The sequence below is a fragment of the Balaenoptera musculus genome, chromosome 2, assembly GCF_009873245.2.
Source record: "Balaenoptera musculus isolate JJ_BM4_2016_0621 chromosome 2, mBalMus1.pri.v3, whole genome shotgun sequence".
In the NCBI taxonomy this organism is placed as follows: Eukaryota; Metazoa; Chordata; class Mammalia; order Artiodactyla; family Balaenopteridae; genus Balaenoptera; species Balaenoptera musculus.
The window spans coordinates 29,891,866-29,918,113 of NC_045786.1; the positions used below are offsets into that span (position 1 = coordinate 29,891,866).

Consider the following 26,248-nt stretch of genomic DNA (forward strand, 5'->3'; position numbering starts at 1 on the left):
CCAGAGTACAACAGTGGATCTGAAACACAATCAGCTATTAACGCTCTTGCGTAAACACTCTTGCTAGCACGGCCATCCCTCCAAGCACTGCTTTCTATACTAAACAGCTTGATGAGCTGCTGGATATAGGGAAGAAAGGGTAGGAAGGCCAAGAAGGCTTTTTCCTCACCTCTTGGGAAACCTATATTCCCTTAAAAAGAGAGGAGAATAAAAACAAATGCTTCCAGGGAGTTTCCTGGTGGCCTAATGGTTAGGATTCCGGGCTTTCACTGCCGTGGCCCGGGTTCAATCCCTGGTTGGGGAACTGAGATCCTGCAAGCCGCATGGCATGGCCAAAAACAAACAGACAAAAAAACCAAATGCTTCCAACTACATGCACTATCATGCCAACTCTGAAATATTTTGGTTGCACTACTAACACTGCAGATCCCAAATATCGTTCTGATCGTTAAATCACACAACTGTGTATAAATTCAGGTATAACAGCAATCTACATCAGATTAGAAGTCTTGTAATACTATCTGTGGGGCCATGGTTCTTTTAATAGGTAACATATTATTCAGGTGAACTATACAACCAGCACTGTATGTAGCGCTGAAATATTACTTTAATGCTCACTAAAAATTGTGCCCAACTAAGCAGGGTGGGAACACTCTCCTCTCTGGGGCTCCCACTGAACACCTCGAGCTCAACCAGGCAGTGAGTGCTCTTGAAGCCGATGTCCACTAGCGCTGGGACGTCTGCAGTCACTTGAGAGGCGACGGTGGGGATGGGTGCTCACTGCATCCCCTGCAACGTGGCTGCCCTGTCTCCAGGGCTGCTGCGTATTCTACACACGCACAGGAATACATTTTTCTCATTTCTGCACTCTCAACATCAACCTATGAAGTACTTCACTGTTAGTTAGAATCCAACTCCTTTTGGTTTTAGAGCCTTAGAAAATAAAGCAATTCAATGTTTCTCTGTGGGTGAAATTTATGCAGTGCTAGAATCAGAATATCTCTACAGGCATACCTCGTTTTATTGCACTTCGCAGATACTGTGTTTTTTACAAACTGAAGGTTTGTGGCAACCCTGCATTGAGCAAGTCTATCGGTGCCCTTTTTCCGACAGCATTCGCTCACTTTGTGTCACTAGGTCACATGTAGTAATTCTCATAGTATTTCAGACTTTTTCAATATTACTATATTATTATATTTGTTACGGTGATCTTTGATCAATGATCTTTGATGTTACTATTGCGAAACGATTATGACTCGCTGAAGGCTCAGGCGATGGTTAGCATTTTTTAGCGATGAAGTACTTTTTAATTAAGGTATGTACCTTTTTTGGCATAATGCTATTGCATACTTACTAGTTTAAACATAACTTCTATGTGCATCCAGAAACCAACTAGTTTGTGCAACTAACTTGATTGTGATATTTGCTTTACTGTTGTGGCCTGGAACCAAATCTGCAATACCTCCGAGGTATGCCTGTATAGCTAAAATATCCTAAACAACTGGTTCTTTCTTTGAAACAAAAAATATTGAAACTTTTTGAAACAGTAGGGAAAACCCTATTTTACTTTGCTTAAGTTTAGGTAACTGTGCATTACATTGTTCATGTAATTCCCCTGTTTAAATGAAGGTCTATTTTCAGTTCCTATTTCCTTTCCATAAAGTATCTACAAAATACATGGGTATTACATGCTCTCAGAATGCTTTTACTTTGGTTTCACCTGTTTAAACATTTTTAGATTAATTGCTAATTTAGCATAACCACGTGCAGCAACATTTCTTTCTGGGAAGACTCCAAATGTACAGAGTTCAGGCCGAGGGCCTTAATTTTACAAAACTATAATAAATGATAAATTAGAGGATAAAAATCTGATTTTGTATCATGTTTAAATTTGCTTAGAGTAAGGTGCTAGAGTATCTCGCCTCTTCAGTGTGCAATTCAAAGTGGCGATATACGCTTAGAAAAGTCACTATATTTCAGCAAAATGTAAAAGGAAACAAGGGGGATGGATGACTTTCTGTGGCTAAATGGATGTGACCCACCCCCACCCTTCACAGCTCCAACTCTGGCAAAATATTACTACCTAGAAAGTCTCCTACACATTTTATAAAGTGCCACCCAGATTTAGGCATCCCACTTCAGTGCTGATCACCTCTGGTTGTGCATTAGAACCGCCTGGGAAAGCCTTTAAAAAAACACCAATGTCCATTTATACAAAGTTCTGGAACAGGCACAACTTATCTGATGGACACAAATGACAGTGACGCCCATCTGGTATGGGGTGGGATTCAATGGTCATGTCGGTGGGATTTGGGTGCACAACTATGTGTGCATTTGTCTATTTCTCAAGTGGCATATTCAAGACTTGTGCAAATCACTGCAATGTAAATTTTACCGCCAAGGAAAAAGCCACCACTGTCTAGGTGCCACCCAGAGACGGTGCTGACACTGGTTTACAGAGGACCCTGGGCACTGGCAGTCCTAACACCCAGGTATTTCTCACAGGCAGTCCTGACTGAGAACCACTGCACAGCAACATAAGAGAGGCTGTTTCCTTACACAAACACACACAGTGGCCCAACTCACCTCTGCTGCTGTCCCGAGAGGAGTCAAGAGGCAGAGCTGCGAAGCTGGCTTCTAAAGTGACACCAGATCTAGAAGCCTCTCTGTCTACTTGCTCACACTAACAGAAAGGCACCTCTCTTACATTTCAACTATTTGTTGGTTCTCTTCAGTTAACGTATTAGAAACTTCAATCATTCTGGCTGTATAGGAGTCACCAAAAGAAGTTTCCTATCCAAGGAGGATTACTTTTTTGAAAGCCTCTCTGTTAACTTGTTTATTTTAATTTTTTTACTTGCTGCCAAATACATCTTTTCTGGTGACAGATATGGGATTCTACTGAAGATGTAGGGCAAGAACTGAAGTGCGTGTGAACACTCCAGTTGGTAGGTGTATCCAGGAGGCTGGCGGAGCCCACTTCCCACACGTGCAGGCTGAGGCACTTGCTCAGAGAAGGGAAGCAAACAAAAGAGAAAACACTGAACAGATGCAAAATCTCTTCCAACAATTTGTAGGGATGAAGCACTTGTCATAAGATGCTTTCACATTTGCTAACCTTGTGGGCTTTCTTTTTAACACTTTCTGGTTATGATTTAGAGAGTTGGTATTTCGCAAAGGAAATCAACAGAGCACACAGCTCTGTCCAGGGCTGCACCCTAAGACTTCTAGGGACATCTTAGGTAGCACGTTGTGAGCTGCCTTACGTGACAGTCACAGCAGAGTTAGTGCCTGTCAGCCAAACCAGGACATTGGCGTGGCTTGAAAAAAAGCCACTATAAGAGAAATGAAAGAGGTAGCTTCTAAGGTAAACACCATTCTGCTGTAACATAACTAAGCAGAAAGCTCTTGACAACAAGGTAAGAAAAACAGAAAAATAGTGCTGTATAAAATCTGCAGATTATTTCAGATCCAATTCTTTCTCAGACTTTTAAGAACTGCTTTGCAGACCTCAGAACTCCTCAGTAAAGGCCTTTTTGTAAGAGTGACAGCTCAGGATCCACCAGAGTGAAGCCCAGTAAGTTTTGGTAACTGCCCATATCACCTGGCAGCATACAGGAGTGACTTTTGTCAATATCTACAAATAATAAAGAGCGAAACTTCCTATTACATGCCCAAAGTTGCTGCAACCATTGTTAGACGACAGAAATCACATGGCCGAAGCTGTGTTACAAAGGTGGATAAGACATCCACTAACCTAAGATGCACTTAGGTATATTACAGATAACCGAGGGGCTGCTTCCCTTTAAGGGAAAAATAATAGAAAATCTTGAATATCTTCTTGAGTAAGGAATTCTTAAGCCAGTTACAATAATTGCTGGATTATAGCAAATCAAATGAGTCTAGGTAGATACCACAAGACAAAATATGAATAAAGTAATTCAGCCATGCTCAGTGCCTTACAGTGTTTTTTGGCTGGAAGCAGGTAGGAACAAGTTTTGATCCTGTCAAGGTTTATCCACAGCTGATTATTGATAACAATGCCCAAGCACCAGTATTTGAAGGAACATTCAGGACTGAATGGTCTGGAATTTTCAATGTGCCCTAGAAACATAGGGCACTTCAGTTGTAGAAACATATTTTAGCAGAGAATTAACTTCTGGAAATACCACTTCTATACACCAAGTATCCAAAAGAAAAAAAGAAGTGTAAAATCAGAAATCCAGGGGTCTTTTCCTTAGATAATATATTTGTGCTGCTCACCTCGCCAAATCCAAGCTCCCAAGTCTGTTATTAACAAGGGCTTCCCACTTTCTTGGGGATTCCCAACACCCAAAATGTTCTTCCCACAGCAGGCTGGACCAGAGGCAGGCAAACTTCTGTGAAGGGCCAGATGGTAACTATTTTAGGCTTTGAGGACATTCAGTTGGTGGCTGTCTCGACTACTCAGCCCTGCTACTGTGGTGAGAAGACAGCTATAAATAATGCATGCATTCCATGAGCAGGGCTGTGTTCCAATAAAACGTGTAGATACTGAAATTTTAATTTCTTATAATTTTCACGTGTCACAAAATATTATTTCTCTTTTTCTTCAACCATTTAAAAGTATAAAACCCACCCTCAGCTCATGAGCAGTACAAAAACAGGTGGTGGGCTTGACTTGGCCCATGGGTCGTAGTCTGCCAACCCCTGGACTATAAGTTCTATGACAGCAGGGTCCATGACGGTCTAGTTCAGTGTTCTTTTGCCAGGGCCTCGTACAGTATCTGTCAAATAGTAAATACTCAATAAATACTAGTTGAATTGAACTAATGGCAGTCATTACTAACCAACTTCATTGCCTACTAGAAAAAAACATTCCATGTAGTTGAACTCAACAATACAAGATCCTTCCAAAATGTGAAATACTTATTCACACCCAAGCCATGTTAGCACATTCTAGCCACTATAAACCATTTTGTTAATGTACCATTTCACTGTCAGATAACACCTAAACATGGCTGATGTCCTCTAACAACCAGAGGCTCACTTGATGTCAGTGAGCGTGCAGGAAAGCTCCTGAGCCTCAACCCCAAGGATGTGTTCTAAACAAGCACATCCAGTGATTCTGCTACAGATGGCCTCTGGGGCTTACTGGAGAAATACTAGTCTGCATATAAATTACCTATATTGTCAGAGGAACCAGGAAGCTCCAAGCTCTCCTCCATAACTATCTGTAATCACAGAATAGAAATGAATCCCAATGAATTTCAGCTGCACATAAATTGCCTATGTTAAGAAAATCAGGGGCTCTGCAATATTCTCTATAACCACTTGTAATACTGGAATACAAAGGAATCAAAGAATTTATAAGAAACTCAATATTTGAGATTTTAACAGTAGAGCTGGTCTGGTGGGAGTGGCCCCAAGCCCTACTATTTCTCCTCTGTACCACTGGGACCCCAGCAGCCCCTCAATGACAATCACTTTCTAGCACAGTCTTCTAAAAATATGCCAATGTTCAGTCTTGTTCACCCCCAGTACCGACACACTGAAATTAACTCTCCTCTACAAGAGCAGAAGAACAGAACACCACACCTGCTGCCAGCACCAGCGTAGGAACTTGGTTAAACACTTCTGCATTCGGAGTGCATGACTCCCTACAGCTCCATCCTACATCTCCCACGGCCAGTCCAGCAACAATCATTTGCACTTGAGTTTCTGGCACTAGTTTTTTGGGTTTTTTTTTTTTTTAAACTTAAGTTAAAGGAACTTAAGTTTAAAAATCTCCCCTAGGCTGTCACAAATATGCCTTCTTACTCATAGGTAAAAATTGAACTTGGAGGATAATTCAAACCACAAAGAACATCTTGAGGTGGATTCTTGGACTGTGTTGGCAAACATGACTCTACTCCCAAGCACTCCCTACTTGAGAAGTTGCTCCTACAGAATCACTAACGCACAGGATTTCCAGACTTCTTCATAGAGATTTACAAAACAGCACTGAATGCTACTTCAGCTGTATCTATATTTATTAATTTTAAGAGAGTCAACTCTTTGCTCTCTGATTGAGGTTGGGAGGTTTTGACTAAGTTCAGATGATATAATCAGCTTTGTATCTGCCAGTCTAGGGTGATTTACCAACTATTAAAGTATAGTCTCAAATTAATTTCACAAGTCACACAACTGACTGGTATTGTGAAAACATGGAGTATTTCTATATCCACTACATCCACATAGAAATTGCTATAATACTAGCTATAGAGAGAAGGGTGTTATGTTATTCTTGTTATGTCAGGAATTTTATCATTCAAGATTAAATTTACTTTTGGACATAACTTTAAGTTCTTTTGCAGCATGTTACAGGGATTTAAGAATAGGAAAGGGACATTCGAAAAAGTTTATGGAACACAGGTTGTGTCTACTTGTTCCTTCCATCTTCTACCAACACTAGTCTTTAAAGAAAGAACAAGATTCAAAAGGCAGAGGGAGGACAGATTCTTCAATGGAGTAAACCTTTCCATTCTCTCTTCTGAAAATAACTTACATGTCTCTGTTTTGGGGTCGCGGAATAAGTATCATATGTTCTCTGCTTAATGAGGCTGACAACCAGCCAACATTACACTACCTACCTCCCCACTCCTTCCCCTACCTCCCCACTCCTACCTCTCCACCCCTTCCTCTCCCGCGTCATCACCTGCAGAGACAATAAAAGGAAATTGTGTGCACTTTGTACATATTTTCAGTACATCAATACTGGAAACACTAAATGAGCTTTCTATTTATCTAGATTAAGTTGTAACCATCTTGATGTAGGAACCAGCCCAACTATTATCTCTTTAATCCCTTATAGCTAAAAATAAAAGATAAAGCTCAATTAACATTTTTTAAAAGCCACTAAAAAGATACATCTCAAGGACAAAATACACCCCAAACATTTCACACTCACATCCAACCCTTTCTGACTGTAACTTGTTAAATTCATCATGGGGAGGCAATGTGGAAAGTGTGGAGATTTTTTTCTTTCTTGCTTGGCTCCAGGTAGTTTTATAAAGAGCTTATATAACAATACATGAGATTTTATAGTTTTATATCCTAGATCCAATTTTTAAAATTCTTTATCAATGTTCCCATTACTTTTTCCTCTAGTAAAGCCTGGAATGAATACCAAAACTGCCTTATAAAGTAATTGGTTCAGACAAAGATCTTCTTAAAAATTAATTTTCTACTTTTGTGAGTATAAAAATAAGATCCCATTGTCTTTAAAAATTGTAAAAAAAAATTTGATTAATGTTCATTTGTAGCTTTTAATACTATGATTGTCTACATTTTTAAAAAACGCTTCTTCTATTTTATTTAAAAATCAAATCTCTACTACAGAATTGATAATATGTATCTTGAAGGTAAAGGTACTTACTTTCAGGGTGAAAATATTAATAAACTTCCCACATTAAAAAAGGAAGACTAATCAGAAAGCAAGAACAGTTACAGTTTCACAGTAGATACACAGAGTAAAGAATATACGTTAAAGTATTTTCGTTTCGCATTTTGTCCTGTTTCACTCATTAAATGAGAATTCTCCTTAATTTTGAGATTTAAAAAAACTATACTGCCTACATACCCAAAGGAATGAAAAATGAATTCAGAAGTAAATTTCTATCTCCACTTTCAAGAAATAGCTTTCATCATGAGTCACAGTACAAATGACTCAAATATAACTTACCCAGAACTAAGTTAACAGTGACAAGTCAGTATGTACCCATGGTGACCTCCTAAATAGCAACTCAGTCTTGGTTTAGTTTTAGTGAACAGTTAAATTCCCTTGTTTTCAGTAGCTGTCTAACGAGTATACTATACCCCATGTGAAAAAAATATATATACCTGGGGATTAACATCCAATCTAAAAGTTAATTTTAAATGCTTTCTATAGACTTCTTTCTGTATATATCTATTAAGTTTCCTGTAAAATAGACATCTTCATTCTAAATATTTTAAGGAGAAGCTGCAGTAGTAGGGAGATTTTAGGAATAATTCCTACTAGTGTAGCTCGCTTCCTCGGATCTCCTTAGATGGCCTACTAGTCAAGCATCAGAGAATCAGGCGCTGCAAATTTGGGAGAGCTTTGCGGATTATATGTAGAACCAAAGTATTCTTAAATAAGTAAAATTCTCCCATATAAATTCTTCTTCATTTTCTTATCTATATTTTCTTGTGTTTCTGTATTTTATTAGTAGGCTAAGTTGATTCACCATACATTTGTACATTAACACACATTTTAAAGTTTGTGACCCTTAAACAGAGAAAAATACCATATGAAACATTTGTGGGCAGATGAGTATTTTATAGTTTTAAAGACATACTGGAATAATATACCCCCTATCCAATACTTTGAATGGTATTTTTCTTTTGTGACTTAAGTTGATCCCTTCATATATAAGTCACGACAAGTGCATCATAAATGGGATGTAAAGTGAACCAAAGATGTTAAGGATATAAATAGTAATACAACATTTTTATATTATAAGACAATTATAAAAGCCTAAGATATGGGTAAGGGAATAAGAGGTACAAACCACAATGCATAAAATAAATAAGCTACAAGGATATTTAGTACAACACAGGAAATATAGCCAATATTTATAATAACTAAATGGAATATAACTTCTAAAAATTGTGAATCACTATGTTGTACACCTGAAACATATAATATGTATGTCAACTATACCTCAATTAAAAAAAAAAAAAAAGACGTCCCAACTTAAAAAAAAATCTTTGGATGGATTTCACTGGAGCAGCACAGTGGACCAAATATGGGAAAGGAGGCAAGGAGGTCACTGCAGACTTCCCATTCTAGTACTTTCCATGGGAGCACAGTTCAGAGCCCTACATTCTGCTCCCTAATGACAGATTTTAGTCCAAACATAAAATTTTCATTTACCTAAATTTGAAGGGAGCAGTAACATGAATCTACAACTCCTTAAAGTTATAAAAACAAAATTCATTTATGTAAGGAACATGAACATATTAAAAGAGGATGGAGGAAATAGGGACCTTTCAAAATACTATTGTCTCAGAACTGTTAGCCTGCAAAGTGCCAACTATTTTGTTTTGCTATACAGTTTCCCCTGCAGTTGATCTTCTGATTTTTAGGAATTACCAGCTTAATAGCAAACACAGCACTATCAAATAGTGTAGCCATTGATCTGTGCACTATACGTTACATTACACCACACTGTAACTTACACAGCCACAATGCAGTGCTTGCTGTACAATCTGCTGTGCAGAGGAGGGGCAGCAGGGCGCAAGCTGGTTGATAACCTTGCTCTAGAATTCTTCCAAGTCGTAACTATGGCTTGATGGGGAGAAAAAATGCCAGGCCACTCATGAGGCTGACATTTTATACCAAAATGTTTCTCTTGGAGTACTATAGGCATTTAGATATGCAGTTATAACACTGCACTGTCTAATACAGTAAGTAGCCATAAGCCACATGTGCCAAACTGAAATCCAGTTCCTGGGTCTCCAAGCCACATTCAAGTACTCAACAAACACATGCCCAGTGGCTCCTATTGGACAGCAGAGAGAGAACACTTCCATGCCCATAGAAAGATCTACCAGATAGCTATGATCTAAAAGGCAACATGGCGCCAACCTGGGGCGTGGTCTTAGGGTTTCCTGTAAGATGTCACCTTGCCCATGTATTAAAAAACCCAAGTAGATATCATTCAAATAGTACCATGATGTTTACCAGCAGGGTTGGAGGCCAGCAAGTGTGCAGTGCGTGCACGCACACATACATGTACATGCATAGCTGCACACACACAAGACACGCGCATGCGTACATCCGTGTATGCACACAACTCTGACATGCCTACACACATACACATTCACACACAGACATGCATTGCATACACGTATGCTCACAGGCACACACACACACACAGTCTTGTGCACACACACAGGCCTGCCTTCTGCAACTACAGCATCAAGGAAAAAATGACTTTGTAACCTGCAAACTATATAAATGAAAATGAAGGAACATTAAAATGAGATATCCATTTGGAGCCTATCAAATTGGTAACAAAAAATTGGAGAATACTTTCAATGTTGGTATAAATGGGTATAATCTTCTGAAGGACAACTTGATTTTTTTAATCACAAACTGAAATGTGCCTATCCTTTAAGAATTCCACTTCAATGAATTTATTTATCCTGTGAAAGCAATCAAACGGAATTAGGTAGACATATGTAAATTAATTCTTTTTAAAAAATATAATTGACTACATTTTGTTTTGAAGATATATCCTTTAGGCAAATAAAATCATTAAAGCAATTTTCACTTAAAAGTTATGGTTTTCTCATTTTTTTTCCTGGAAAATTCATGGCTATTTCAGGAATATAAAATTCAAATATATCTAAATATAACAAAATATAAACTTCAGTTTCATACAGAAATAAATTATTATGAGCAGACTGCTCTTCCAGGTGTAAGGGGGGCACGATCCCAGACACGGTGGTACTGGTGTCCCATCCCCCGCCCACCCTGACAGGGGAGTTTCAGTGCAGTGTTGCTGGTCAGACAGCACATGGAAACAACATAAATGTGCATCAGGGAAGCCCTTTCACATTGTAGAAAAAAGATGTCTGGGACATTGTTGAGGAAGCAAACTGGCTATGATCCAGCAGTGTATGTACGCCATCAATCCATCCAGTTACACAGATGGATACAAATGGATGTGCATGTGCGCACAGAGAGGTCTGTGAGCACATTCACCTATGATGCAGTCGCGTTTCTGGGAATTTTATTTTTTTGCTTTATCCTCCTCTAAATTATTTGAATTTTTTTTTTTTTACAGTAAACTTTTAAAAAAGTAATTTAAAATTCTTTTTTATTTTCAATTAATAAGAGTTCTCAGTAACAGGAGTGTGAAACCGGACATTACTTGAACTTTTTTCAAAGCAAAATGCTAATCTGATATTCATAGGCTCTATTTCAATAACAATCTACTGTACTTGTAAAATTATAGTTTAATTATTGTTTAGAAAGGCAGACATTCCAAAGAAATATCTTCAGGGTTCTGAGATTCTTGAGATTTATTATGAAAACTGAAAAAACTATTCTAAATTGAGAAAAATTCCCATCATTGCCTTCTTAAGATATTTTGGAATTCATCAGATATATGATATAAAGTTACCTGAGCTGAAGTGAATCTGGTAACACAGCTGACAGCTGGGTGAGAGGTAACCTATTCAATGCTGTAAGGGACAGAGGTTATATAAAAACAAGTCTTCTGACCACTATAAAGTATTAGAAATGTTTTCATCTTCAATTTTATATAGCAGTGATTGGCTTCTATCCACTATTTTTCCTGTATTGAAATTTGGCCCTCGCATCTCACCTTCAAAATTCCTTATTAGTAAATCTAATTAATATAGATTCTTTCCAAACATTAATTTCAAAGAAAAGTAGAGAAGTCATTATGCTGACTTGGAACCATAATTTTTAAGTTTCGGTCTATAGACTTAGTTCTCTTAGTCCAAGAATATTTAAATCTGGTCAGTCACTCTTATGTTATATTATTAAAAACAGCTTTACTGGAAGTCTTGACACATCGTTTAAAAAAATAAATTAACCCAAAACCAACCAAAAAAGATATTTAAAATTCTCTTAGAATCTCAAGGTTATTATTATCCCTCTTCTCAGGAAAGAAACTGTTAGCACTTATCCTTTTCTTGAACATAACAATTAAAAAAATAGAACAGATCTAACATAGAAATAACTATCTCTTTGGAATTTTTAAAGCTCAAGCTAAAACTCACCATCCCCAACCCAGACACAGGCTTTTTGAGTCTAACGAAAGAGTAGCTCACAGTCTATGAAAGGAATATGTGAATCACAATTTTTTATTGACTCATAGCATCATTTCAGTAAGCATAATTATATCACAATGTGAAAATATCTAGCCTGACAAAGACAAAAAGAAAACCAAAGGAAAGAAGAGAAAGGCAGGATGGGATTGGCTAAGTTCTACTTTGGCTATCACATTTCTGTGTGAGCCAGCAACTCACTGAAATTTAAAATTTTTCATCTTATCAGTAAAGAGTAGAGCAAACACATTTAGAAAATGGAATCTGACTACTTGATAGTGAATTCTGACGGAGAAAGCATTACACATTTTCTTCAAAGGTTTAAGTGTTCAACTTCCATTCTTCATGTAAGGAATATAAAACATCTACCATAACGTTTAACCCAACCTCAAAAATCCCAGTGTTTTTGTTTAAATTCTTTACTATGAGAATATGAACTAAATATTAGATATTAAAAAGCTATGGCTATAAAGACACAGGTGTGTCCAGAATTGTATTTCCTAAGTCCCTGAGTCCCTATTATTTGATCAGTGACCACACCTCTTTTATATTTTCACTACATTAATGCTTTTGTTCTTCAGATCTCATTAATTCTTTACTTCCTCTAGTGTAAATTGTTACCAAAAACCAGGAGATATTTACTGGTAAAACACAAATCCATGAGAGTAAAATATGAGTATTAATGCAGTTCCCACATGACCAATAACACTGATTTCTTGTAGCCATTATAATTCCTGCAGACCTCAAAGAGGAGGTCTATACCTTGAGGCCTGATACTGATCTATTCAGACCTAGGGATTTATCACGACTTATCTAGCATTTAGGCATCTGATTACAAGTCATCATTACACATTTTTTAAAATGCGATCCCTATGGTCTCTTTTTTCCTGCCTACTGAATATGTACAGTAGTGCTGTTAAGAAGCATACCAAGGTAATACAAAGCCACAGACACTAAGGGAAGACTAGAACGATCACTGTACTTTGCTCATCGTGCTGGCAAATGGGCCAGGAAATTTTTAGCTGATACCAAAGAGGAGATAATTATAAAGACAAAACTTTTTTTGGACGAATAAATGAGTATTATAAAACATATTCACCAACAGGACTCATGAGTAATCTGGGCAATTTGCATGGTTCCAAGTAAGTATCTTAACAATTGTAAGTACAAAACAATAGAAGTTCCAATCAAATAATTCTTTACTGATCACCATCAATGCCATACATAATGTAGTGTTTAGGCATCTCACATCACTCATATACACACATACCACATCTGCAACCAACAAGCACAGCCATGTATACTTTTCAATGGGGAAATAATATGAATGAAAATAATTGTGGGAAGTACCTATTTTACCTACCAGACTATTTCATTTTGTAGAATTCTTTATATACAACTGTTCCATCCCTCCACCCTCCAAATAAAAGAAATAAACTAACCCATGATATGACAAAAAATAAAGGCAACATTACATGGATATAAAATGGGAAGTAGATACAGAACGTTTCCAACAATGTGCCTTTTGCTACCTGTGTTTTCTGAGCAGCAGAGAGGACTGACTGAACAGACCTTGGTATGGGAGAGTGGTTCTTGATTCCTAAAGACTATCCATTAAAGAGTCACACAATCCAGAGGGAATTGTAAAGTAAGAGAAGAGAGTATATTTTTACATGATTGAAACTTTCTAAAATCCATACCCTGAATATGTGTCCTGTGATATTCATTTATGAGTGTTCTATGTTCATTAACCAACATTGCAATAGATAACCCCCACCCTCCAGTACTTTATCCATTAACCTGGCAAGACCACCTGGGATATCTTTGTGCAGCTATTATTAATGAATTCCACCCCTCTGACCAGCACATTAAAGCTCATAGGTACTCACCCTGCAAACTGGGCACTGCCAGTGACTACTGCTGTCTCTAAGCCTGTACTCATCAGACAAACACTTGGAATGATACACACGAAAACACAGGTCACATATCAACACCTCTCCAGGCAAATGGCATTCAAAACAATACCAGTCATGATTTTCTGTTTCCCAGTCCTACAAAAAATACAAAATAGTTTCGTATGACATTTTGTCAATATCTGCAATGACTAAGAACAAAATTGAAACTAAAGTCCATCAGAAGTTAGGCATTATAAACAATTTTAGACATTTACTGTGTTAAAACAAGAGGGAAAAAATACCTAGAAATTCGCTTCTTTAAATTTTTAATTCTCTCCTAAACATATTAATATTCAGAAATATCTTAAGGTGATCTGATAACAAAACCAGTCCAAAATGAAATAAGTCCAAAGCCAATCCCAGTTCTAACATTATCTTTTGTTTTTATATAGTCTATGGGATAATTTCTTCAGTAAATGGAATACCCCAAAGCAAGATTTATAACTTAGTATTTCAAATAAACAAACCTCTGTTTTGTTCTGATTTTTTAAAAATATACTAAGTACTTAGCATACTTTGGGAACAGAGAGAATAGTAATAAATGGTGATGCTCACTATTCTTATCTTCTCATCCATGGTATTGGATGCTTTATTGAAAATAACCATTAATCAGAATGTCCATGTTCTGATAGGTTGTCAAATTTTCAGGGTCTGTTGAATTTGGAAAAATAAATTGAAAATGTGAAACTAAAGGTTTAATCACATTCTCCAAAGGACATTACCACAAAAAAAAACAAAAAAGGAAGCAGGCTTATTTTCTTATTGGGACTATTCCTGGAAATAAAAGACCATAACTGCAGGTATACAGGTTTCTTCAACATTTTCTTTTTTGTTACACTCTTTTTTTTGTACAGCCAGTACCATTGAAACACAAACAGGAGAATAGTGTAAGTTCCCTTAATTTGGAATTCATTCTTCATAAATATCACTCTTAGCTTTTATCAAAAAATACCCCTGTTAAGAGTGATGGATTAATTCTCAACCTTCTTTTGTAGATGTGGTAGTTGCATGAATAAGGGTTAAACCCACATTTAGTGTTTTCAAGGCCACTTCCCAATGGGAATCTTGAAATTTCAAACTTGGGTTCTGACATCATTTTTCTTTTTATAAATGACTGTCTATTCTGCTTCTGGGAGAGAGCAGCTTTTTCATTCCCTCTTACATCAATAACTCCCCCAATAAATTGGCTTCGATAGAGCACTTGTCTAGTAAGCACTGACTCACTGGCACCTAAGGTTCAAATGTATTACTGCTTGACCATATGAGAAGGCTACGTCTCTCTCCTGCAAAAGGGAAGGGAGTTGCTACTGTTCTGAAATTCACACCTTCCAACCCACATTCAGAGTCATGGCTAAAGTACATTAGTAAGTTCTACAAAAATGTAAACTTTTTGGTTTGCTTTTTAGTAAGAAATTGGCGGTCTTTATCAACCAAAGTAATAAAGAAAAAAGCATGACCATTTTTAGTTATTTGCTGCAGATGTATAAACTCTGGAGATTTACTATGGAGGAATAATTTCAGTCAGACTGCTTAAAAAATCGTAAGATACTGATTTGACAGAAAACCCTAATCTGTGCACAGTAGGAAAAAATCTCCCCCAAAAAGTCTGACCCAGTGATGCCACAGAGACACAGTAAGTTGTGGTTCCTGGCTGTACTAAAATAACAATCATTGGTGTACCCCTTTCACAGAGCTCATAAGTAAGCTGCATTTTAGCTCTTTCAATGTTTGTATCAAAAATCATTGATGATCTAGGTTTCAATGGAGATAAGATTTTTTTTTTAATTAACTCTTCCCAAGTTTAAAACAAAGGATTTCAGAATATTTTCCTCATATGTGTTCAGAAACATCTTAAAGGATTTTCGTGGCTTATATATACTCATTATTAACAAAAGAAACGGCCATTCTTCATCATTTGAATTGTTTTACATTAATTCATCTTCCTGTGATTCTCAAAATGGTAGTTACTAGGTTAACTAAGAAAAGGAAGCAAGAGAACACAATTTTGGTGCATAGCTCCAGCCTCCCCATATCACCTCCTACCTTCGTCTATCCCTACCTTCTCCCATCCACCTATGAAACGAGGATGAAAACGGATCTTTCTTCAATGGGGTGTTTAATTCTAGACCTAGTTTTTCATAAAAATTATAGAAATGAAAGTGTAATACAAATGAAGTAAAAGTAGAGAAACATTTGGATATATGTTTATATAATGGCATACAACTAACTTATCTGATATAAAAGAAAGTATGAGCTGGGAATGTATGTGCTGTTCATTCTTTTAATCACTGCAATAGCTGTTTAGAATATACAAAACATGCAAAAGTCAAGTTCAAAAGTTACTACATTCTGAATCCAGGAAACATTCTTCTGAGGTATAAACGACATAAGCATGTTTATTATAGGTAGAGTTGCCTATGGTTTGTCTTTTAGTAAATAGAATTCATTTATACAGTGCTTTTGACTAATACTCAATAATGTATGCCAAAAAGCTAAGTTTGCATTTTCACTGGATTTCACCAGAAATCAGCAACTACTCTACATTCAGTCTGATCAACATCATAATATGTGAAATGCCACTTCAATACAAGAAAGTTTTTAAAAAGCAAACCTATGAGCACAAAATCCAAAACTAGAAGCAATGTAAAGATAGTATGGTTTTAATGAACAATTCTAGCAAGAGTTAACTAAGCTAGCCTAAAGAAAGAGAAATTTAATTTTTAAAAAAGCAGAATTAAAGTAAAATAACATAGTGCAAAATTAGTTCACCTTGTTTGGGGTTGCTGTCCTGGAGAAAGGCTGCATACTGTAGGCCTTTCAAAATAAAAACAAAATAATCTTGGTCTCTCTACTATAACTTTGCTCAATATCAGGCAATACACAGAGCTAAAGGGATTTTGTACATGGTCAAACTGTTTATTATTTGCTTTACGACATATTATTTCGCAGATGATATCAATTGATAATCTATCAATGTGCTAATCATTAATGAAAAGACAGTAGCATGCAAACTCAAGAATCATCACTAGTTTAAGAGGAAACTTTTACACTACCACAAAAGCTACAAAATGGACATAGAGAAAATCTATAGGAATTCATGTGCCATGAAACCTATAAAGATGTTAGAAAAACATTTTACTAACAAATTCAGTGTCATTATAAATTTGCACAAGATCATGAATGTATGTCTTATTGATCTGAAACTGGTTCAAGCTGGACTTTTCTTTAAAAATCAGGAGTGATGAATGTAAATGTGGTAAACTCGATAATTCACCACAGTGTGAAGTTTATACAGGCTGTCCTCAGAACCTAGTAGAAAACATTCTACCACCAAGAGGCTCTGTCACCATTTATAGCGTTCAGTTAAGACTCTGGAGCCAGACTGGCTCAAATCCCAGCTTACAGGGTTTTTGTAAGAATCAAACGAGCTAAAATGCTCGTTAACTGTTAGCTGGTGTTATTAAGATGATCTATTTGCTATAGAGCACAAAACGGGAATTGACAAGTCACAAAATGATGTGACACTTTCAATTATACACGTGAATTTCTTCTTCAGGACCTTAAGTTCATTAAGACAGCTGACTCTGTAAGCAAGATGGAGCAAAAACACTGTTAACTTGACTTTAGAGAAAACACTGAAGCAAGAGGGCTCAGTGGGAGAACTGTGTCTGGACAGGGCCTCCCAAACTATCTACCCTCATATTCAAAAGAGAGTTCAGCTTTTAAATTAATCCCCTATTTCTACATAATGAGCAGATAAATCTTACATCATCAAATATGTGTTTCATGTGGTATTTTAACATAGATACAATGTAAAATTAATTAATTCTATACAATTCTAGGTTTAGTTTAATTCTGTTAATAAATTCAGTTCATCATTGAGAGGTAAGAATTTTATGGTTAAATATTTCCAGTAATTTTAAATATTATTTTTTTAATTAAAATATTAAAACATTGCTTAGTGAAATAAAATTTAGAAAGAGGGCAAAAAAAGACAGAACTCTCATACACACACACACAAGGTGAAAAGAGTATAACAGGATAGCGTGACCCAAAATATTCTATTGAATAAAGTGGAAATTCTTCACCAAAGCAAGAATAACGTCTAAGTACATTACAATTTGTTTTGCACATAGAACCATAGTATAACTGTTTTCTAATTAATAATCACCAATACTTCACTTACTACTTAATACTTTACTTACTTAGTAAATAAACAATTGTTTATATTTTTGTATCTGATGCAGGTAACGACCTTTGGAAGAAATGTGTAGTTCTGCACATAATTAACATAAATATAATAAAATATATTTCACATTAAAAAAATCAACAGAATCCAAGGGATATGAAGTTTTGGACTTAGGGTATTTAAAACATATGACTGATTAATTTATGACAACTATAATTATAACAAGAAAAATGCAAAGATGTAAACTTTTTAAAAAAAAATCTTACTTCACTGTGCTATATTTATGAAGTGGGCTAGGAAAGTCAATCTGTTTGCAGGCCTCTCAATGTTTTTTCAAGAACAAAGCAAGGGAACACTTCTGGACAGGGCTGTTTAATGGTGTGATTTCTGAAGAATAAGACATAAATCCAATCCTACCTCTTATACAAAAGATGTGAGCTTCTAGCCAAGTTTTAAGAGGTATATGAACCTTAGTTTCTTTTAGACTGGTCCTTTTGAATCAGGAGAAGCAGATGAAGATGGAAAGAAGTGCCTATCTTGTCCCTCTGTAAACTAAAACTAAATCCACTTATCCCCAATATAACATGTTAATCTCTTCAAGAAACCACAAAATTTGTATTTTCATTAATGATGCTTCTTAAAAGGTATCAAACCTTAACTAAAGACCTACGTAAAAACTAGTATGAGGTCCTGCTTATCAGCAGAACAAACTGGATTATGTAAAAAGTACTGAAGCTGAAGCAGGGCTGACCAGCCAAGACCTGAGCTCATGTCTGCAGTTGCTCTCAAACCTGGTGGAAGGACTTTAACTGAAAATGTAAGCTGTGGTTCCTAAGCTGATACTTTATTTTTGGACTGCATTAACCACGCAAGAAGAAATGAGACCCGGAGTCCAGATCTGGCAGGTAAGTAAAGAGAGAAGTAGTCTCATAGCAAACATCACCTTTTTACACTTTTAAGTCATCCTCTACACTGGTGACCAAATTATTTAATGTCAGATAAAAAGTATCTGTCAAATTATAGGGGAGAATCATAGCTTTGTGCCAGGGACGATGAATCAAGTTGGGAGTCACCAAATAAATAATGTCAACTGCCTCAATATTAAAACACATGTTTGATATGTTTTATCTGCAAATGATCCATAACTCAAGGTCACCTGCCCTACTATACTTATACAGGCATACCTCGGAGATACTGCGGGTTCAGTTCCAGACCACCGCAATAAAGCTATTATTGCAAGAAGGTGAGTCACACAAATTTTTTTGGTTTCTCAGTGACATAAAAGTTGTGTTTACACTATACTGCAGTCTATTAAGTGTGCAATAACATTATGTCTAAAAAAACGTACAGACATTAATTTAAAAATACTTTATTGCTAAAAATGCTAACCATCATCTGACAACGCAGGGTTGCCACAAACCTTCAATTTGTAAAAAAGCACAATAAGCCAAATCACAATAAAACGAGGTATGCCTGTATTACATTAAATATTTTTATTAGACCTTCCTATCTTTAGTGGGTTAAGAGTTTAACTCATAAGAAATTAACTTGTATTTATTACAAAGGGAGCTAAATACCAAACTCAACTCAGCTGAGCAATGGTAAAATTCTGCCCAAGAAATATATTTCTCAAGTTGTTAGAATAGAGGACGTGAAATATCATGATCGAATATGGATTGAATGTAGCCATCCATGTACATTAGTTTAGAGCAAGCGGATGATGAAGCAATCTATGGAAACATGTAGTCTTTCTTTAAAAAAAAAAAATCAAAAGAAACAAGCCTTGATATAACACAACAGTTTCACACTGTGCCCAGGTCTACTGGCCTTTTACCAATATAATTTCAAAAGCTTTAAAAACGATCTCTAAAAGAATTATTCAGATCATGAGTGAATATTAATGACAGAAATCTGGAAATTAAAGATTACCATAGAAAACTTACAAGAGTGTTGCCCAGGTTCAGCAAGATTGTCGTTTTAAAAATTGGTTGGTACATATACTTTTACTTGTTTAATTTTGCTAATATTTAAGCTAACCATTTAAAATTGAGAGAGGCCTCATTTTTAATAATTATGTTTTTCATTCTACTATCTCAAATGGACATATTTAAAATATCACCATGAAGATGCTTGTCTACTGCTGAATTTTATCATAGTTTCTCCAAATAAATTATCACTTCAATAGAGATACAAATGGTGGTTAAGATCAGCATCTCAGAATGTCTAAAAATCATTCCATTCCTAGCAGAATCTCAGTACAATGGAGGCTACTCTTTGACTTACACAGGCTTCCTCTTAAACAGTTATATATAATTATATCCTGAAATAGTCTTAGAGTTAGGCTTTTATTACACGATAGCTGGGTTTAATAAAAATAATATTATTCAAGATATGCATATTTCTCAATTGCATCAAGTTTTTAAAAATAAGCATTGGAAAAAAGGTAGCGAGGCGGAATAAAAACATGACACAACAGACTCTTTGCTCAATGACGGTTGAGTGGCCTAAAGAAATGACACTCTTGCCTACCTTCTCTTTCTCAACATAATCGTGGCCATGAATACAAGAGGATTCCAGCCTCTTTGCTAATACAAGATATCTCAAGGGATATAACCTGTGGGACTTATCAAGAGGAATCAACTTTTCCCCCACCTCTGAGCTATAGCTACTATTTTTAGAGGTTATACAAGGAAAAGAAGAAGAGCTTTACTACCATTTTTCAAATGACAGAACTTCCTGAGTAAAGAATCTTTGTAACTTTGAATAAAGGTTTAAAAATGAATAGCCAAAAACTCCTATCCCTTTCCTTCCCAAGGCCATATATACCTACTTGACTTTTTCTTCTCTTGATAATGAGTAGAAAGTGAACAAGATAAATAATAACGTACACCTTTCAATCTAAAGACTCAAGCTTTTAGAGGAATCATATCATATACAAAGTGGAGAAACTATAAAGGAGAGTCCCAGACTGAAACGCCAGCATGCAGGGCTGTCACTAGCCCACAAAGTACCTTTGTGCCAATTAGAAAGTTGACCCTTCCCTAAGACTGATTTTGTTAGAACAGGCCGCTTTACTGCCATATGCTAGAGATCTGCTGAATAAACATGCAAGTACCTGATGTCTGAGAAGTAGATGGCACTTCCTAAGCTGTGCGGTTCACAACCGGCCCCAATACACAGCAGCCTGCATGCACAGGCCACACAGTCCCTACAAACACACAGAGCTGGCCATTGTAAGATGACTGTGTTGTGCCAAGCGTGACCCATGTCAGTCACGTGTCCTTCTAGAGTATTCTTAGGGCATGAAAACTGTAGCACACAGACAGCCCCGGGGTCGCCAGGTGGTCCACCGGCCATAGCCATGAGATGCACATATAATTAGTTTCATCATTTTATAGCTGCGCCTTTAATATAGATCCATCATCCTAAGGGAAAATCTCGTAACAAATCTTGTGTTTGAGGTTACGGGTTAAAAGTAAAAAAAACCGTGATGGGAATTTTTGCTTGCTGTTTAGTAAGAAATTTGTGTGCTTTTGCTACACTATATATAGGCACTTCTTGTTTTAAACATACTTATTCATTGGTCAAAAACTTGCTTTGAGTACATAGTTATATGGTTTCTATAGATAATCTCATTTAATCCTCAAAACAATCAAATGAAAGCGATATTAATGTGTCCCTGTTACAGCTGAGGAATGAGGATCAGAGGTTAAGAAATTTCCTCAAGGTCACACAACTAAAAAAATATTTGAGATGGGATTGAAACCCCCATCAATTGTAACATATATGACCTTACCTCTTTCAACTACACTACGTTGCCTATGTATTTTTAATAGGTGCATATTTCATAAACTAGGTATAATTTTTATATACTTAGTTGTACTTAAATCATATATGCATACTTGGTATAAAAATGCTTGTGAATAAGAACCAACCAGAATTAATAAAATCTGTATACACTGTTTGATTTACATGTAAGATTTCATCTAGAAAAAGAAAAAGGATGATGCTATAAAAATATATGCAGTAAGAACATGTAAAAATAAAAGTAGAATACAGAACCTAATGCAGTCATGAACATACAACTCATTAACTGCTTGTTGAATTAAACTGAACAAAAAAACCTCAACTTGAAGGGGAAAAAAAGCACATGGAAAAGGACAAATCTAAAAAGGAGAAGTAAAATCATTTTTATGAAAAAATGTACACATGATCCACAAACCAAAGTCCTGTGGATTAAGTTGCATTTACTATTGGTTAGTTACTATATAAATCTCAGAAATTATTGGGTTGGCCAAAAAGTTCGTTCGGGTTTTTCTGTAATGTGTTATGGAAAAATCTAAACAAACTTTTTGGCCAACCCAGTATCAATATACCCTTCTGTACTAAATCTGTGCATGGCTAAGTGTTTTGGGATTAGAAATTTTATATTATCTAGATTATTTTGAGTGTATAATAAGCTATCAGTTAACCATGGCCCTCCTTTAAATGTCTGCTGTAGATAGATTTATGTCACTTGACATTATTATTATTATTATGGCCTAGCACCCAAAGTTTCTTTATTGGCAAAAAGCTTTACTTTTCTGTAAGGTAAAGAAGAATTAGCTTACAGAAGAATTATGCTGGTATAAACATTTTCACCTAAGTTTTCAAGAACACTTCTAGTGCACAAATCAAGTGATACCAATGAAATTAAACATTTTTTTCTTCCATGTTTTCTGTTGGTGGAAAATGTGAATTTTCTTTCCAGAAACTTTCAAGGCACATAATAAATTGATAATAACAGTGTAAAAAACTAACAGCTTCTCTAAGTATATAACTGATAGCTGCCTCTGTGGACCAGCTCCCCACAGAAAACAGTGTTCTTTGTTTATTGCTCTCAGACCTGACAGGTGGGTGTCTGTGTGTTGGCTCAACTGCCTAGAGCCAGAAAGGGAAAGACAATGTTTTGGGGAAATGTTTCCACAAATAACCAATTTTAAGATTCTGTGTCATTTTTATAATTTTAGGTTTTAGAGAATTCATGATAAAACACTCTCAATGTATCTAATTACTAAATCTATTCTTTTCAGAACTAAAAAATTAATGTTTATTATATTTGAAAGCTTTCCTTTACAAAAACAGACTTTTCATGAAGGTATTAGAAAAATCAAAAGCAAATAAGGTAGGAAGACAGAAATATTACACATGAAACCAACCTTTACATTAAAAAAAATGTACTTCTATATGTGCCCCTAAGTAAAAAAGTATATATCCCTTTCAAATCTGTCTAGATGGCATCAACATTTTCCTCATCGAAACATTTTTTACTAATATTTACTGAAGAAAACGCTTAGGAATACCATTAAATTGTGCGTACATTAAAAGGGCTTTCCTTTGTTTTATTTTTCAGATTCAAGGTAATCTAGACAGAAAAAACAGGCTCCAAGTTTTCTCGTAAAGAATCAGGAAGGAAAGTATCCATCCTACCAATATAGGTCCTTAATGTTAATAAAAACTGTGGAAGTGAATATTACTAAACTTCTGAAAATAAATTTCTATGGGTTATATTTAAATAACGTTCCAGATTTATAAAATAAAAAAAACTTACAATCTCATCGCCTGGCAACCAATATCCTTCCTGTTCGATACCAGCTTTTGAACCTTTGCAGCCCACTGTTAGCGTTTCCACAATAAGACCATCTTTCACAGCCAAGCTCAGCTGACGAGTGGTCTCTTTTGGATGCATACCGTGGACTCGAGACATGTACCTGAATACAGAGGAAAAACAAATTTAAAATCCCTTAGTACTAAAAAATAAAAATGAATAAAAATAAGAAAATAGAGGTGATTTCTCTTTTATTGTGACATACTTAACAGAGCCCTGCAGAAAGAGAGAAAAGCCAGTCCTCAATACTTAACTCTTTCAATTATCACGATATTTTAAAACTTAAATCTACTTTGTATATTTAGAGGAATATTTGTTCAAAATAGTTCCAAACTAGCATATACAAATCATTTAACAGATTTTAGTCACACATCCCATTTAGTTCTAGCCTCTGTAGCAACTGTCACTAACCTCCACTCTACAGATTCTAAGTCTAGAATTTTATAATCTTCAAGATGTTAGAATATAAAGTACTTTTACTCAAAACTTAGGGAATGACACTAAAGAAAATAAAGGAATTACACGAGTGGTTGTCAACATATAAAGAAAACAAGAATGCATGCTGTGATCAATAAGGCAAAAATGTGATTTTCGATTAAATATATTTTGAGCTAGATCACTAAAGAATACAAGCTCTCCCTGATTTATAGTTACATGGCATTTTTTAATTAAAAAATTTTATTTCAAACACACCCTATACCACAGAGAATAATACTGCAGATTCTCTTGTACTCAGCAATCATACTGAACACATGGCAGGCATATTTGCTTCATATCATTTTGTTTTTTAAGGAAATAAAATGTTACAGCTACAGTTGAATTTGTGCCATTTTCCATTCCCCTCCAATCAAACCCCAACACCCTCTACCAGTAAACTAGGATATCCCAACACAAAAACATACTATGAGACAAACCAGGCTGGCCTCAGTCTCTCCAGAGAAACATTCTGTGCTGGAAGACAGGGCAGAAGTGCCCAAGGGTCTGCAAGAAAATTAAGTACGACACAAGGATTCTGTATCCAGTTAATCTGTCATTTAAGTATCAAAGCAGTCAAAACAAATCATTTTCAAAATGCAAGGGCTTCCCTGGTGGCACAGTGGTTAAGAATCCTCCTGCCAATGCAGGAGACACGGGTTCGAGTCCTGGTCCGGGAAGATCCCACATGCCGCGGAGCAACTAAGCTCGTGCGCCACAACTTCTGAGCCTGTGCTCTAGAGCCCACGAGCCACAACTACTGAGCCCGTGTGCCACAACTACTGAAGCCCATGGGCCCTAGAGCCCGTGCTCTGTAACAAGAGAAGCCACCACAATGAGAAGCCTGCGCACCACAACAAAGAGTAGCCCCTGCTCAACCGCAACTAGAGAAAGCTCGTGCGCAGCAACAAAGGCCCAACACAGCCAAAAATAAACATAATTAGTTAATTAATTTTAAAAACAAAAACAAAAAAAACAAAATGCAAGAACTTGGGACATCCCTGGCAGTCCAGTGGTTAAGACTCCACACTTCCAATTTAGGGGTTGCAGGTTCGATCCCTGTTGGGGAAATAAGATCCCACATGCTGCTTGGCGCGGCCCAAAAATTAAAAAAAAAAAAAAGGAAGAACTCATCACTGAAGAAACTTCTAAACTCAGGGGATGAATTTCAAGCAAGACAAGGAGTATACCGTGGCAGAGGGACTGCAGAGCCTTCTGTGTCTACAGTTCGTGGAAGAGAACTGTTTTCTGTTTAGGAGATAAATAACTTTATATAGTGCTATTTTCTCTGCCAATGCAGTTAACTGGAGGATAAGAAGGAAGTGACGAGGGGAGTCGCAGCCCCACTGTAGTAGGAGAAGGGCAGGAGAAGACAAGGTGGAGTCAGTCCACACAGACTGATTTGTCAACTTTACTGTCAGTCAACAGAGACAAATCATGCAGTAGAGGTATAAATATATTTTGATATATAAAGGTCAACACCAATGGAGATAATCAACTGAAGTTTGGAATATGGGAAGGGAAATGGGCAAAAGTGAAAATGTACTAATTTCCTCACTGTTCACAATAGGGCGCCAACAGAAATTCTCTTAGGAATTAAGCACACCACTGCATTTAAGTTTATAAAAGTACTCTTTGAACAAAAAAACAAAATTTCTAAGTTATCTGAAGAAACTCATAAAACACACATTATGTAGTAAGACAAAAACCAACAAAAGAAAGGATATTAAACATGAGGACCAAAACCAAACAAGTTTGTCTTTCTAATATATACAAATTGGCTAAACTCAACAATTAAAAGAAAAAGACATATTGGATCACAAAACAAAAAATATACTATCTACAGGAGACACACTTAAAGTGACTTAGACTGAAAAAGAATGGGCAAAGGCATATCATAAAAATGCAATCCAAATGAAACAGGGATCAATACTGCAATGGATAGGATTTGGAAATCAGGGCAAAAATCATTTTTAAGAAAGACAAACAGGGCATAGGTAGTTATAAAACAAAAACTATAAGAAATAAAGGAAATACAGGAATACAGAATTACAAGACTTTAATTCACTTTTCTCAGTCCACAAAAACATCTACTGAACAAAATTAAGTATGGATACAGAAGACCTAATTCACAAG

At 36.1% G+C, this 26,248-nt stretch overlaps 1 protein-coding gene across 21 annotated transcripts in view; it reads right to left on the bottom strand.

Moving 5' to 3' along the window:
- ZMYND11 (zinc finger MYND-type containing 11) overlaps window positions 1–26,248 on the bottom strand; it is a 130,270-nt gene that overhangs the window by 25,504 nt on the left and 78,518 nt on the right. For 12 of the 21 annotated variants that reach the window (XM_036841550.1, XM_036841553.1, XM_036841565.1 and 9 more), the window contains 3 exons: window positions 23,582–23,741; window positions 16,572–16,616; window positions 13,737–13,898 (listed from right to left, as the gene is read on the bottom strand). In XM_036841550.1, the coding sequence (XP_036697445.1) occupies window positions 13,737–13,898; window positions 16,572–16,616; window positions 23,582–23,741 (367 nt within the window). Of the gene's footprint in view, window positions 1–13,736; window positions 13,899–14,357; window positions 14,454–16,571; window positions 16,617–23,581; window positions 23,742–26,248 lie in introns of those variants that run through there. The other 9 variants (XM_036841558.1, XM_036841559.1, XM_036841564.1 and 6 more) reach the window with 3 other exon arrangements.